Consider the following 17,092-nt stretch of genomic DNA (forward strand, 5'->3'; position numbering starts at 1 on the left):
ATACTACATAATATTCTAAAAATGGTGATATCAAGTAGTCGAAGCCATGGATTTGGAAGAGATCACCTAGGGAAGAGGACACAGGATAGCAAAGAGTCAAGAGAAAGTCCGGGTAGGATAAAATTACAACATGACAGAGTAGAGCCCCTAAGAGACCTAGAGAAATAGGAGGAAAATTAGAAGACAAAGAGGAAAAAGTTTCTAGGAGGGGAAAAAAGATCAAAAACATTTCTAGGGAGGTGGGTAAGAATGGAAAATGTTTTAAGTGGGGTGTCACGAGCATTTAGTCAGAGCAGTACTATAACTTGTCCTCGGTTCTATAGCCAGAAGGTCACAGAACTGGCCAGAGAACTCAGGTCTTGGGAACATTTTTTTCCCCGTGTTGGAGACTGAACCTAGGCCTCTCTTTCATGTGCAACAAGTACTAAGCTATACCCTCAGCCTTGAGGAACCTCTTTGGACACCATCTTCAATCATGGATAAAGTTGGAGGTTGACTGGGGTTCTGCCGCTCAGCAGACCCACAACAAAAAGTAAAGTCTAGAACATATAACTAGACTGATTTTGTTTGGATATTAGAAACTTTTTTTCTCATTTTCATGATTATAAAAGGTAAAAATGAATTCTTGACAAATTGTGGCTTATTTTAAGGCAAGATTTAAAATGAGGGGAGTTGTAAATTGAGGCACACAGACAGGAGATATATAGCAAACAGCAACCTTTGTTGGTGTCTCTCGGTTCAGCATAATTCTGCTTGCCTCTGCCATTTGTCTCTTTTTTTCACTCCTAAGATTTCTGGACCTTATTGAATCTTTACCCTTCAGATGCCAAGAAAACCAAATACACGGAGCTCTTTAATTTTTTTTAATTTTATGTCCTTGCTCGCATGGACAGGAAAATGTGCAAAATCCAGTGACTAGCATTAGATGACATGTCTTTCATGTGAGTGGTATGAAGATAACGTTAGGGCTCTGTGAGGATAAGGACAAGGGAGCTGTGGGAATGAGGGGAGAGTGGGTGGGGCAAGGGCTGGGCCCACTGCTGGAAGAGGGGATGCAGAGAGTGGGCATGATCACAGGTTCACCATCAGCCAGTCCAGCAGCTGCAGCCGTGTGATATTTCCCACCGCCTCATCCAGCTGTCGCTGCTTCTCATAGCGCAGCACCGACTGCAGAACCTCCCCTACGCTGCGTCCCTTGTCTACAGCAGCAGCCGAGAGCTGAAGTAGCTGTGGAAAGCAGAGAAAACAGCAGTGGAGGGGCCAAGGGTCCCCAGGCAGTCCAGAAACAACATGATACAGTTAGAACCAGGAGGCCAGGTTGACTTTGGGAAAATACAGCAGCAGGGACACAAGTTAGATGTTGAGAAGACTTCCTTAAGAGCAGTTTGTCAGTCTGTTTGGCAGAAGGAAGTTGGTGTTATCACTCTTAATTCAAAGAAAGATGTTAATATCCACTGTCCATGACATATAAAATGTGATTTCTCATTAAGACAAAAATTTTCCCTTTATTCCCCTCTGAATAAATGCTTACACTGAATGTTCATTAATAGTGTTCTGCCCTCTAGGAATTCTAAAGTTTTAAACCCTAATAACATAAAATAGTCTCTATTATCATCCTAAGACCAACAAGAGTGAGAGAAACATATCCAACAGACAAACGTGGATACTGCTTTCCATGCCTCATAGACCAGAGAACTCTATAATGGTATTTCAGGAAAGCACCTCCGAGATCAATTTGACCTCAGCAAGATGTGACTGAGAGAGGGAAGAGACTTATCAGAGTGACACTGCTAGCACTTCACAGAACCAAAATTCACACTTAAACCTTAAGTTTATTACTCTTTCTGAACACAAATTGAGGAAACCTAGTTGAGACAAGCATTCTAATATGAACACAGTAAAGGCAACAAATTATTTCAAGTAGTAGGATTTTTGTGCATTCTGCTCCTGGTTCTTTATAAGACATGCCTGTAATCCCAGCTACTCAAGAGGCTGAGACAAGAGGGTCACAAGTTCGAGGCCAGCCTGGGTAACTTAGCAAGACCTTGAATCAAAATAAAAAGGGCTGGGGATGTAGCTCAGTATAGAGCAACTTGCCTAATACAAGTGAAGCTCTGAGTTCAGTTCCCAAATTCCCTTCCTCCCTTTAAAAAAAACAAGGAAAAGGAAGAATAAGTCTAAGGTTAAAATACATGGGGCAAATATCATGAGCACTTTCAGGAGGAGATATTTTTATGTGAGAAACTAATGTGGATATTCTGGAAATAAGTGGAAACAGTCATAACAAAGAAATAAAAGATATGAAAAAGAGCTGAATGAAATTTAAAACAAAAACATTCAAAAAATGTATTAGATGAGCTAAATGGCAAAACAAAGATGACAGAGTAAAATCAATTAACTTGAATGTAGATCAAGAAAAATTACCCCTGCTGAAAGACATAAAAAATTGAAGACTGAAAAAATAAGCAGTGCTTCAGGGCCTGCAGACATTTATATCATTAGCATCCCAAAGAAGAGGAGAAAAAGGATGATGCAGAAAAAATATTTAAAGAAATGTGGAAAGCTTTCAAGTTCACCAAAAGAACTGAGCTTGTAAAGAAGTTTAGTATACCTAAAATAAAACAAACACAAGGAAATTCACTATAACATCTATAATAATCAAATTGCTGAAAGCTAAAGAAAAAGAAAAAAAAGTCTTCAAAACAGCCTGAGAAATCAGAGGAGGAACACACAATTCAAATGACAGCAGATTTCTCCTCTGGAACTATGGAGGTCATAAAAAAGTGGCACATTTTGAACCGCTAACAGAAAAACTTCCAAACTCGAATTCTATATCCAGAAGAAAATCAGAAATGAAGGGTTAATAAAGACATTTTTGAATTAAAGAAACTAAATATAAATTATTTCCAGAAAATGTGTTCTAAAAGAATTCCTTAAGGAAGTTCATTAGAGAGTGGGACAGTGATATCAGAAGGAAATTAGGAATACCAGGAATGCATAAAGAGCAATAGAAATAGTAAAATTCTCAGTATAAATAAGAGATTGTCCCTTTAGTTCTTTAAAATGTGTTTTATGGTTGAAAGCAAGAGTAACATCATCTTAGGATTTTTCAATGTATTTAATAGATTAAACACAGAAGACAACTGGAATATAAAGAGTAAGGAAAAGGATCCCCCATAATAGTAATATTTCTACATTTGAGTCTAAGTGGCAAACTACTGATTCTTCCTAGACTCTAAAAAGTTAAAAAAAAAAAAAAAAAAATATATATATATATATATATATATATATATATATATATATATATATATATATATATAATAATCCATAGAGAATCACTAAAAATCTACACAAAGATAAAGTAAAAAACACAAAAGATAAGATGGGATATTAAAAATGTTCAAACAATGGATGGCAAAGGAAATAGAGAGAAAAGAAACAGACATAAATAATAAACTAGTATACTTAAATCTAAACATAAGAAATTAGTGAACCTACATTTGGACATGTTTTTGTCTACATGAACATGAACAGGACCCAACTGCATGCTCCTACCAAAAAAAAAAAACAGCACTTCAAATATAATGATGTGAGAAGGTTAAAAGTAAAATCATAGAAAAAATGTGCCATGCAAACATTAATTACAATAAATTTGAATTTAATGTTTATGGTCATTTGAGTTTTTGAAAAGGGGATGGATAATTCAGAGGAGTCAGAAAAGCCATTGGGATCATTTCAACAAATTGTGCCAAGACACCAGTATAGCCTCATGCAAGAGAATAAATTTGGACCCCTCCTTTACATCATACACAAAAATTAAATCAAAGTAGATCAATAGAAATAAGAGATAAAAATTAACAAACATTTAGAAGAAAACAAAGAGAAAATCTTTGTGACTTTGGGATAGAGGTCAGGGTTTTTAATTGTTGGTGCTATTGACCTTACAGGTCAGATAATTCTATTGAAGAGCTGTTTTGTGCAATGTAAGATGTTTAATAATATTCTTGGCCTTGCTATCCATTAGACTCCACTAGCAACCCTCTTTCGTGTTGTGACAGCCATATATGTCTCCAGATACTGCCAAATGTCCCCTGGGGGTCAAAATTTTCCCTAGTCATGAACAACTGGTTAGGCAAGGATTTATTAGATTCTATACCAAAAGCACACAGCAATAAAAGCCAAGAATGATAAATTAGTATTTATCATTAAAAATTTTTCTCTTTGAAAGACTTCCATTAAGTAAAAACACAAACCACAGTTGAGAGAAAACACTTGCAAATCATATATCAGAAAAAGATCTTGTTTCCAGAATATATAAAGATATCTTGCAACTTGAAACAAGAAGTAAACAACCCAATCAAAGTATGGGCTAAGGGTTTGTATAGATATTTTCCCTAAGAACAGATATTAATGGATAATGAGTACATAAAATATGCAGAATATCCTTATAATCATTCTAATTTTCATATGCCTGATTAGTCCATCATGAGACACCACTATAATGGCTATAATAAATGAAAGATTACTTTTAACATAAATGTGGAGAAACTGAAACCCACATAAATGGTTGGTGAGAAGGAAAAATGATACAACCACTTTAGAAAACAGTTTGACAATTTCTTAAGAAATTACACTTACGAGTTTGTAGCAATCCCTTTCCTCAGTATCCACTCAAGGGAAATGAAAACCTATATCCCTGCAAAGACTTTCATGTAAGTGCTCATAGTAGCATTATTCATAATAACAAAACCCAGAAATAATCCAAATTCCATTAACTGATGAATGAACACAAAAATGTATATCCATAAAGTAAAATATTATTCACTAATAAAAATTGAACTACTGATAACATGCAACATGGATGAGCCTCAAAGACATGGTAAGTATAAAAAGTCAAATATAAAAGACACTTATTTTATGGCTCCATTAGATTAAATGTCAAAGAAAGGCAAAACTAAAATATAGATAACAGATCAGTGGTTGCCTGTAGAAGGAGTGGAAACTTGGAAATGAAAACAGGTAAGAACCTAGAAAATTGGCATAGTTAAGGAGTTCCAGTCCTATCAGTTATTGTAAAATGTTGTAGAATTACAGTGAATAAAATAGTATGTGATGGGTCCAAGAAGAGACAGATAATTTAATAGAACAATAGAAAATTCAGAAAAAAGAATCAAAGACAGGTAGCCAGTTTGCATTCCTATTTCATCTCTTATATAAAAAAGTATTAAAAATGGATTAAAATCTTAAATAAAAGCATCAAAAGAAAACAGAAAAGTTTGTTAATATGGCATAGCAAAGAATGCTTTACAAAAATCAGACAAAACCCAGCAAATATAAAAGAAAAACTATCTTAGATTTGACTAAATTCTGTATGGCAACACCAACCTAAAACAGAAAACATCAATAAAAAGACCAATGGCAAAGGAAAGATTAGTATTTAATATCACAATGGCTGATTCCTTATAACATATAAAATTCTTAAAAATCAAGAAAGAGACCTGCAACCCAGTGAAAAATTGGCAGAGGTTATGAACAAAAAATTCATCCCCCAAGTAGGAAATTCAAATGATTTTTAAACATATACAATGATATTCACCCTAATTTCTAGTAAAACAAATGTAAAGTAAAGCAACACTTGGCAAAGATCCAAAGTTTAGTGCACTCTTTTGGTTCAAACATGGGGAAATAGGCACTCTCAAATTATTTTAATAGAAGTGAAAATTGGTCAAGCCCTATGGAAGGCAACATGGTAATATATGTCAAATACACATAATCATACACAAAGTAACCTTAAAATTCCTTTCCTAGGTATTTAGCACATATGGGTACATTTGAACCTGTGCAAAATTATATATAGTCAAGGCTTTATTTCCATTGATTATAGTAGCAAGATATTGTCAATTGAAATATCTAAACATAGGGGAGAGTTAAGTTACAAAACCCTCAAACTATGAAGTAATATAAAGCTATTAAAATGTGGCAGCTCTATATGTTGCAGAAGGTATATCCATATATTGATGAATCTTACATCATATATATGTGAGTATATATATCTATATATACAATTGTGACTATTTAGAAAATAATATGTACATTTACTTGTGCATGAATATGCACTTCTGTTAATGAACAAGAAATTGATCAGAAAAGTTTTTTTCTTCAGGGAGCGTACTAGGATGTAGAAACACCCTTAATTTTCACTGTGCATCCTTTTGTGTTTTTGGATTCTGCATTATGCAAACACAATATCTATTTAAAAATAAATACAAATTTATTTAAGGGAACGGTGTTCATATGCACCCCATTTTTATTAGATTCCATCACCTGGATCAACATGAGAATATTTGCATAACTAATCACTTAGCAAAAAAATATCACCTTTAGGTAATTTCTTTGGTGTATTTGTCATCCAACTGTTATTAAAATATGCTAATGTTTAATGCAAATCTCATTAGTTGAAGTTTGCATTGCTGTCCATTCTTTTACTCTTTTCTTTTAAGAATAGATGAATGTATATTTAGAGTGGACAAAAGTGTGTGTGTGTGTGTGTGTGTGCGCGCGCGCGCACGCGTGTAAGGAGGGACCACAAGTCTGTTGTTCCTATTTTAGATGAATATATTACAGACATTATGATTCAGTATTATCTAAAACTGGAATGTGTTGTGTATAAGTTCAACTTAAAAGCTGGCTATAGCTGGGCATGGTGGCACATGTCTGTAATCCCAGCAGCTCAGGAGGCCGAGGCAGGAGGATTGCAAGTTCAAAGCCACCGTCAGAGGATTACAAAACAAATGCCTTTTTCACACACTGTACACTATGTTTGTTTTTAGATTTTTTTCTTCAGTCTAAAGTTTTTGCCTGAATACAGCCTCATCTTCTCTCTTCCCACTCCTGCACAGCTAATTGCCATGTACCAAAATAGTTGTCTTATGTACACTGAAAATCCTATAAGGAGACAGAGCTTGCCAAGAAGCCTTAGGGATATATCTAGTATTGGAACTTCATATTCTGTCCTCTAACCCAAACATGAACCATACACACAAATCACCTGGGTATTTGCCAAAATGAAGCTTTCAATCCAGTAGATCTAGAGTAAAGCTTGAGATTTTGCACTTCTAACAATTTCTCAAAGGATGCCAATGTTGGTAGTCCACAGATAATACTTGGAATAAGAAACACAGTCTGGCTAAGAGTAAAAGTGTTGCTAAGGCTGAAGTTAAGATCATACAATTTCTTGTATAGGCTTGATGTAGCCTAATCTGGGTGCTATCTAATCTTGTCTTCCCAAGTTATCCAATGAACCCAGTAACCTAGTTACAAGAGTTACTAACATTACTTACAAAAAAAAAAAGAAAGAAAGAAAGAAAGAAAGAAAGAAAGAAAGAAAGAAAGAAAGAAAGAAAGAAAGACTCTTTCTCTACATCTTAAGGTTTCTCTTAGGATATTCTTTTCTTTTACCTTCTTTCTTTTCTTTTTCCTACTTTCTTTCCTTTCCTTTTTCCCCCCTGGTGCCGTGGATTGAACCCAGGGCCTTGTGCATGCTTGGCAAGTGCTCTACTGAGCTACATGCCCAGCCCTGAAGATAAATTGTTCTAAAAAACCCTAGCATCTTGTGCCACCCCTTAGTACTTGACTGATAACAGCCATTGTTCCACTTTTCTCAATCAAGAGATAATCCAAAGGGGAGAGAGGCTGAGAGGGAGAGAAAGAGAAAAAGTGGTAGTTGTAGGGATGGTCTCTCAGTTCCCTCACTCCAGGATACAGCAGCAACATGTAAAGTATGCGTATTCTCCAGACTCAAACTGTCCCTTAGGTAAGCAGTTCCAAGGCTCATTGGAAGACTGGTGAAGGAGCAAGAGCTTGGAAGAACACTTTCTTATCTTTATCAGTAATAACAATGATAGATGGATTTTCCATAATCCTTATTGTTTAGTCTTACTTCTCAACTGATTCAGGACTCAGGGTGAAGAGCCATTATTTATTGAATCCATCCAGATTCCCAATACTACTAGACAACAAGCTAAGATTAGTGACAAATTTGAAAAGGTCAAATATCCAAGCCCTCTGTCTCCATCCTCAACATATCCCAGGGATGCTTTCCAAAAGTTCTGCCTTATTCTTTGGTAATTCTGTCCTATCTGAAAGTCAGCCTCAGGCCCAGACTTTGATCTGACTCCTTCATTAAGTCTTTAGAGGTTCTTCATCTGTGTACTCCCATCAATAAATGCAGAAAACAGAGAAAAATATCATTTATATTTCCCTACTTTTAGATGCCTCTGATTGGGCAAAATTTAATTTTACTTCATTCATTATCTCCGCCGAGAGGCACATTCTTAAAATTCTTACTGTTTCCATTCTACCCCTCCTGTGGCTATATTTCCATTCAGAAAGCAAAAAAGAACCTAAAACTCCAATTAACCCGTAGTGTATCTTCCCCAAATCCTCTGACCTTTCTTCCTTACCTTCTCTTGGATCCCTTCATCATCACCAGCAAAGTACAAAATCGGGACATTGAGCTCAGAAGCAGCTACCCATTGAAGAACAGCTTGGAGTTGCTTGTTCTGAACTGTGTCAGATAGGTTGTGATTACTGACAATCACTTTGGGTGCTGTACATCCTTCAGGGGGCTGTCCTGATGCACATCTCAGTTCATTATGGATGGCTTGATAGGCATTTTGTAGGAGAGCCTCTGCTGTTCCTGTGCCTTTGACTGGTAAACACTCATACAAACTCTCTGGGAAGGCTGAATTTGGCCGGCTGGCATCCCCACTTTTCTCATCTCCCAGCTCTGCCAAGGGAGAGTCACAGGACTTGGCAATAATGAGACACAACTTCATCACTGAGTCCACCAGATGATCTACCATTTGCCCATTCATGTTGCCATCCAGCTGGTTGGCAACCATCTTGGTCAGCCCAGAAAAGGCACCAGCCTCATCACCTTCAGATAATTTGGGGGAAGTGGTCGCAGGTCTTTCACCCTGGTTGCAATCTTTTTCCTTATCTGACTTTTCTGGAGCCTTGGATTCACAGCTATTGTCACCCTTGAAAATAGTTTCACCAAGTAAGTTCCGGATAAAATTGAAGAAAACACTCATTAGATCCTTCTTTTCTGATTGTTCTTGGTCACATACCACGTGAGGGGTCTTAAGGCTGGATTCATCTAAAACTACAGGGGTCTTGGTGATGGGAAAGTTGGAGGAGCCAGCAGCTTCAAGGAAGCTCTGTGCATCCATCCTTCCTCCCTGAGCCAGGTGGTACTGAATCAGAAGCAGGGCAGACACAATCAGGTCCTTGGCCCAGGAGTCTGAATCACACATAAAATTCTCTGGTATCTCTGGGAAATGCAGAGAAGGGCTGAAACTGCAAGGATCCAGACACTCAAAGGGAATGTCTGGTGCAGGACTTTTCTGTTTGTTGATAGCTGCAGGTTCGAAATCTGGAGATTTACACTCTTTCTTTTGAGTTTTATGCCACATAGTCAACCCCTCTTTGATAATATGCTCACCCAGGGTTTCAGCGCAAGTCTTCTCCTTCTCTGGTTTGCCTGACGAATATGTCTTTTCTTTCACTTTAGCTTCAGATTTCATTGTAAAGTTCATATTTCGGTCTATTCCTTTCATGGAGAGGAGGGAATAACTCTCTGACTTATCCTTGGTTTTCCGGAGATTATCAGGGAATTTTTTGGCAAACATCACAGTGTATAGTTTACCTAGCATGGCGTCCATGATATCTGTAGCCTTTTGGCTTCCTTGAGAGAAGAGACTTCTTTTCACAGCTGAGATAAAGTCTGTATCAGTCATAAGGGTCCCGGTGACATTGTGGAGATTCTTCATGAAGGAATCAATGAGATCTGAGACGACTTCTTTTGCATGTTTGATCAGTACCTTCTTTAGTAAGATGGTGGCAATAGTTGTGTCCTTCACTTGGATCCTCAGTGTCTTCATGATGGAGACCATCATATCCGATACCACACTATTGGCATAGGTCATGATCCCTTGACTAACGGAAGCTGTAAAGTCACTAGGCCTTTCCTGCCCACTGAACATCTTTTTCTCCCCAGGTAGGGACTTTCCACCCTCTTTGGCATCACCTGCATTCCGAGATTCAAACACTTCCTTATAGAAGAAAGACTTCTTAGAAGCGGACTTGTCATCTGGACACTTGCTTTTCTTGGTACACTCCTTGATTTTCAAAGTGCTCTTGTACTTCAAATTTGGGGGACTCTGTGATAATCCGGAGGCTCTGTCTCCAGAGCCAGGAGCCTTGTCTGGGGAAGTTGTATTGGCACATGCAGAGACAGTTTCATTCACCAACTCTGATGCTACTGTACTCAGGCTCTTTTTGGGTACAGGTTCATCCCCTACATACAATGATTGATGGACACATTTGTTTTCAGAGCCGTCGATCTTCTCATTGATCTCCTTGCGGGCCATAGCTATGACTAGATTTGTGAGGCGGTTAGCATAGAAGGAAACTTCATCGACTGAACTCCCTTTACCAGCTTGAGGACAGGGGTCCTGGGAGGGAGTCTCTTTGTGAGTTACCTCAAAATGCAATCTCCCTGGACTGCCCTTCTGGGGGTTGTTGAAATAGTCTACACAGAAACCTCTGTTTCCTGGGTTGGCAGTTTCCTCACCAAATGACGATTCTCCAGGCTTGAATCTAATATCTTGGAATTCTGCTGTACTTTTTTCCAGGTCTCTGCGGAGCCAGCTGAGCACTCTGACAGGATCTGTTGACGCTTCCTTAAAAACAGACAAGGTTTCATCCGACTATAACAAAGTAAAGATATGGGATATTCAGGAAAACCTCAAAGGCCAGTTACAAAAAGTGTCACCCCTCAAGCCAGCTCAGTCATCACAAAAAAACAACATATATTAAGTGCTTACAATGTATCAGGCACTCGTCCAAATATTTTAAGACTATTATTTCACTTAGAATTATCCTCATATTAAATCCAAATGTTAGCTCTTATTATCTTAATTTTACAGAGGAGAAAATGGAAGAAAGAGAGGTTAGGTTAGTTACTCATTTGAAGTTATATAGTTAATTGTTGATAGAGGAGGGATTGCAACACAGGCAGTCTGGTTCCAGAGCCCATGCCCTCAGCTAAATACATTCTGTTGCTTCTAAGAACATATGTCCGAAAGATCTGATAGTCACAAGCCCTATAGAAGAGTTAGTTAGCATCTGAAGTGAATCAGATTTTCTTTCTTATATTGATATTAACTGCTATTGTCTGTGGCTTACACATTTCTATTTAGGTCTCATTGTAAGTACAGTTTTTAAAAAAATTGAGAAAATTCAAGGAAAATTGTGCATGTTGAATCACTATGCCAGGCTCCATAAGCACAATGTGGATATGCTTAATGGCTTTCCAGTGGTCTAGCCGATACCAATTAAGTTAATAGTCTGATTCAAAATTGAGGAGTTTTTACCTTGGGCAGTTTATTAGTTCTGTGTGAATACAGATTGATGGACACTAGCTATGATAATTAAATGCATATAGTGTATGTAATCTGTATAATGAAAAGCTCTTCACTTGAATATAGAATAAAATAATGTTTGTGGAAGTGGCTTATGTATTATCAAATGTAAAGGATCCTTGTAGTTTATATGCTTATCTAGAATAACCACATGTATGGTTCATCTTTAAAGAATAAATTAGTATTTTTATTACTGAATTACTAGTATTTCACTAAATTAACAGTTTATTACTAAATTAAAAGTTACTAGCTACCATTTGTTAAATACTTGTAGTGTCTGCCAGGGACTGTGCTAAATGGTTTTATATATTATTTAATCCTCATACTCACCCTATAACAATGTTTCACTCTTCCAGCTTCACAGGTAAGGGAACAGAGACAGAGAAGCTGAATGATTTGGCTAGCATCTCACATAGAATACCTGATGGGGCTCTTGTTCAAATCTAGTTCTTCCTCTAAAACTGGACTCTTCCCCCAGGGCTCCTTATTGTGTCGTGGAAAGGAGAGGAGCAGTTGCACTAACCCTCTGCTGAGCTGCTTTAAGCTTCCTGTTTTCATGTTTGGGCTAATAGCTAATAGTTAATAGCTTGGTTCAAAAATCTTCCCAATGGTTCTCTTGAATAGGATAGGAAATATGTTGTGCTTCAGTGGAAAACTGTACATTATCTACAGTACATCCTTCCACATTATCTGACTCTTATTTTCTTGGAGCTATTTTATAACACTGTAAACTGTACATAACTGACAGCAAGAAAATATAATTCTTGCTATAGACAAGGAGAGGTTTGACTGATTGTTTTCCTCTTCACAGTTTTGCCTCCCCTACATAGAATTTAATTTTTCTTATCTACATGTATTTCTTGAACCTTATCAGTTTCTTTTTTAAAAAATCTTTAACATCTGTTCATATATATATATATATATATATATATATATATATGCCATTATTTTACCCTTCTCAAAAAATTATTGTTTGGTGATTTTGGGTCTCCCACCAACATACCCAGTAGATTCAATTAATGGATTTAATGTATTCTAATATACCTATGCTAGAGGGAAAAAGTATTTTTATAGAGCCTAACCTCAGAAACATTTTAGGAACTCAAGTTCACATAAGTTAGGTAAACCTTTGGCAAATGAGAAAGGGTTAAAAATTTTGGTTTAATAAAAGCATCTTTGTCTTTTCTGATTTATCACTATTAAGCAAAATACAAGTCCACATTTTTATTTTACTTCACTTGTTCTTTATAAATTCATACAAAGTTATACATATCCAATAATCTAGCATTACTTCTATTTAATATTTAAGCTGATGAAAATTTGTGTTTCACTTCACCAGTTACTGTGTTTTACAGTGTGTTGGCTTGGTGATAGCTTTCCAATCAATATCTTACATAATACTGAATTATAATTCCAATACTGAAGCACTTAAGGCTAAGCATAAAGTTTATATGCTTTTTTCTTACTATAGTGAGGTTATATCTTTGGGTTTGTTAATAAATATGTTCATTTTTATCACTTAGAGATGTTGCAGCAGGGATGTGTGGCTGTAGAAAGCTGACTTCACATGTGTCCCTGAGTTCTGCTCATCTGCACTTCAGTTGGTGGGAGGGTTCAGTTATATACTTCTACCCCTCACTCATTCTCTTTGTGAAGTATAAAGAATACAAAGTACTCTGGTTAAAAGTTCTGATTAAAACAAGTGGTAGAGACTATCAGAAACAATAGTTTTAGAGAAAGCAAACTGTGCACAGGTCTGTTTTTCTAAGATTGCAGATGAAACCGGGTGGAGTCTGTTTTCTTGGGCTTGATTTTCTGTTCTCACCATAGAAAAAAAACAGATGCTTTAAAAAAATCCAATTTCTCCTGAAAACTTCCAGAAAAACAAACTTAAGGTGGTCAACCTAGTTGACTACTGCATCTATGCAATCAGACCAAATCTGATGAGAACAGCCTTATTTTGTGATTAAGAAAAATCTTACATTGCAATTATTTTTATCAAGATGGAGGAGAGACTTGGGGAAAAAATTGTGCTTCAATAGAAAACTAGGTATCATCTATAGATTACTATCCATAGACCAAGCTTTGTCTCCAGCCTTACACATTATCTGATTCTGATTCAGTGGGAGCTATTTTACACTCTGTAAGCTCTAAATAATGAAAAACAATGCAAAAATAATTTTTGTCTGTAGACATGCAAATTCTGCCCAATGGAGGTTCAGCTGACCCCCCCTTTCTCATAGTGGAAGAGGCCAGTTTTGCCTCTGTTCATTCATTTCAATATTTCTGATATATAAATATCTTTTCCAATTCTCCTTTGAACTGATTATAATACCTCACCAATATCCTCACTAATGAGCTAAATAAAATCTTTAATGTATATTCATTTTCATATCTGTATGAGGGTGTTGATTTTGGCCCTTGGTAGAAAATTACCTTTTAATATTACTTAGTTATTTACTTTAGGACACATACACAAATAGGCATGTTTCCACAATTAGGCTGAACTATTTACAGTGAAGCTCTATAATGCAGATGTGGGGTTTATTCTTTAATTCTTGTCAATTTTTTTTTTCACAGAACACTAAACCACAATAAACCTACAGCCTAGAGCTTTACAATGGTGTGCATAGAATTGTGTCAGCTTGCTGTGTTTATAGGTTTTCATTTTCTGTTTGTTAAAATCTAAAATGTGTACAACCTATATCAATTATTTCACCAAATTCATGAGAAATTTGCAAAAGTGGTTGATAAAGCCAAAGTGACTGAGTGGAAAACTAAGTACTCACATTTCCTTTTCTGTAAATACATCTACCACCCATCCTTCAGTCTCCTTTGGCTTCCTGCAGCCATCCCCCTCTTACATAATAGTATTCTGGGAAGGAGGATGCCAAATCTTTTCAGTCTTTCTTAAGGCCAAGCAAAATTTCATGTCCATGAAGGAGAATAGAGAAAAGAGTTGATGGGTTTAATTTTCTCTGCTCAGCCATCTTCTGCTTCAGCAACTTAGTTTAAGCCAACTGTAAACTTCCCTGTCCTGTTTTTCTTCTCCATATCTAAATCAATCAAATATACCCCCATACAATTTTCTCTGGCCAACTCTCATTTTGAAATGATCCATTCTTAAAACACCTAGAGTAATTACTGTCTAGAAAATCCACATGGCAAAAATCACGAACTGTCTTTTATTAATATGCAGTAGTTATTTAGAGCCTTTAAATTACATTTACATTTTCACATGTGAATGGAAAAGCTCATAGGGACAGAAATTGTTCTGTTCTTTTTTGCATTCCTCAGAGTGCTTCATGAAAACATCAAGGAATCTTGGTTCACTTGATTTAACACTGAAACTGATCTGCCTTTTAATTCTCTACATAGAAAGGCAGGGGTCAATAAAAGATTAAACAGAAGCATTTTGGGGTTGACCCATATACTGTCGAAATTCAGTATTTATTGTCCATAAGTTTTAAAGCCTTTTGTAGATTTGTTAATGTTTTCTTTTTTAGGTTCTTATGGATGAGAAAATAGATTTGGGACAAATAGAAGATGGATCATATAATATTATATGCAAAAAAAGTGTCTGATAGGGGCTGAGGTTGTGGCTCAGAGGTAGAGCGCTCGCCTACTATGAGCGAGGCACCGGGTTCAATCCCCAGCATCACATAAAAATAAAGATATTGTGTCTACCTATAACTAAAAAATAAATATAAAAAAGTGTATGCTAAATGTTAATGCCAAAGGCAAAGATTGCAATAGTGATTGCATTAGATTTACAAGATCCTTAAAGACAGAGAATTCTAATTTATTTTTGTCTCTGACCCTAACATCCCACAGTGTCTATGCCAGTTATTTATTGTCTCTAACTCCATATCCACCCCACTTTGCCTTGCTTTGTGATGCTTGGGCTGGGTCCTTCAAAAATTTCTCTTTTGGCAGCTGTCTTTATGAATGAGGCACTGCATGGTCATGGCAGAAGGAAAGGGCTACCCTTCTGGCCCCTCTGCAGCCTCTGCCAAGCTTCCTGTGGTAGCCTCACTCCCTTCACCTGAAGCAGCCTTGGTTGAGAGGGAGGGAGTTTGTTGAGTTCTTAGTTTCCTCCTTATTCACTCTTTCTCAGCCTGTGGGTAGTACCTGCTTTCTGCATTTGTTATTTCTCAGTTCCTAAACTTCTCTTTTATGTGTTTTAGCAGTTAATTATCTTTTACTAGTAAACACTTTTTAAATATTAAATTTCTAGCGTGGTTTCTTTTTTTGCGAGGGAGGGATATGGGGATTGAACTCAGGGGCACTTGACCATTGAGCCACATCTCCAGCCCTAGTTTATATTTTATTTAGAGACAGGGTTTCACTGAGTTGCTAAGTTCCTTGCTTTTTGTTGAGGCTGGCTTTGAACTTGAAATCCTCCTGTCTCCGCCTCCGGAGCCTCCTGCACCCAGCCTACTGGTGTTCTATTCTCTGATTGGATCCTGACTAATACAGTGCCTGATAGTAAGTAAACATTTAAAAAATGTTTGTTGAATAGTAAAGGTAGACTGAAAGTGCTCCTGAGATGAAAGTTTAAAGTTCTCAGAATTTTAAGGCATCCCACACATTTCAGAAAACATTTTCTACAAGACCTGAAGAAACTTCCAATCTTTGTCTGTCTGAAAACTAAACAAATTTCCACATGTAATACATTCCTTTTTTTCTATTAGTTATAGCATATATAACTAATGGAAAAGCTATATGATGGATAATTTTTCCAATACAAAACTACAGAATTTGTTGGGAAAAATTGGGAAATTTTTATTCCAAAAGAGCTCATTTTTTTCTTAAGAATCAAGCCATAGTGACTGACTGGAAAACTAAGTACCCACATTTCTTCTGTCAATACAGTCTACATCCATCCCTTCAAACTCCAAAAATAGAAAGAGGTGGGTGGTGGTGGTGGTAGAACGAATAAGGCTACTCTTGATGAGCCCACATATCTCTAGTGTTCATTAAGAGGTTGATGCTTACCATTTTCCAGTCCTGGGGTTGGCTGTCTCCAGGAGAATAGACATCGACTTTGCATACTCCATTTTGGCTTTGTAACCAGTCAACCCTTTCTGACATCTCGAAGTAGAAAGAAATGAAAATAGTCGTCAAAAGGAAAGGTTATATCAAAATAAGGAGAAGAAAAGTGAATGGCTGGACCACCCACAGAGCAGGCCCAGCGGCCTGCTGAGGGGCAGAGCCGCCCCCCCCCCCTGCGCCTGCCAGGTAGGTGGAACTGTGACCACCGACAGAAAAGGCCCAGTGGCCCGCGGCGGGACAGAGCTTCCAATCACTCCTGCAAGGTAGGTGGGCCTGTGACCCACTGGCAGAAGAGGAGCAGCGGCCTGCTGAGAGGCAGAACCGCCCCCTCCCCCTGCGCCGGCAAGGTAGACGGAACTCTGACCACCCACAGAGCAGGCCCAGCGGCCTGCTGAGGGGCAGAGCCGCCCCCCGCCCGCGCCTGCCAGGTAGGTGGAACTGTGACCACAAACAGAAAAGGCCCAGTGGCCCGCGGCGGGACAGAGCTTCCAATCACTCCTGCAAGGTAGGCGGGCCTGCGACCCACCGGCAGAAGAGGAGCAGCGGCCTGC

The 17,092-nt window shown here is 37.5% G+C and overlaps 1 protein-coding gene across 1 annotated transcript; it reads right to left on the reverse strand.

Annotated features, from left to right (window-relative positions):
- Positions 1-885: 885 nt before the first annotated feature.
- On the reverse strand, positions 886-16,580 carry Akap3 (A-kinase anchoring protein 3). Its single transcript, XM_027951005.2, has 3 exons — positions 16,485-16,580; positions 8,463-10,745; positions 886-1,227 (listed from the first exon to the last, which is right to left on the reverse strand). Exons 1-3 carry the CDS (start codon positions 16,578-16,580, stop codon positions 1,072-1,074), a joined length of 2,535 nt encoding a protein of 844 aa, XP_027806806.2. The 3' UTR covers positions 886-1,071.
- Between the last annotated feature and the right edge of the window lie 512 nt (positions 16,581-17,092).

This window comes from Marmota flaviventris, chromosome 3, assembly GCF_047511675.1.
Source record: "Marmota flaviventris isolate mMarFla1 chromosome 3, mMarFla1.hap1, whole genome shotgun sequence".
NCBI lineage: Eukaryota > Metazoa > Chordata > Mammalia > Rodentia > Sciuridae > Marmota > Marmota flaviventris.

Coding starts and splice junctions, on each gene's coding strand:
- Akap3 (XM_027951005.2), bottom strand. CDS start 16,580: ATGTCAGAAAGGGTTGACTGGTTACAAAGCCAAAATGGAGTATGCAAA. Junction 10,746..16,484: donor AACCCCAGGACTGGAAAATG/GTAAGCATCAAC, acceptor TCTGTTTTTAAG/GAAGCGTCAACAGATCCTGT. Junction 1,228..8,462: donor ATGAAGGGATCCAAGAGAAG/GTAAGGAAGAAA, acceptor TGCTTTCCACAG/CTACTTCAGCTCTCGGCTGC.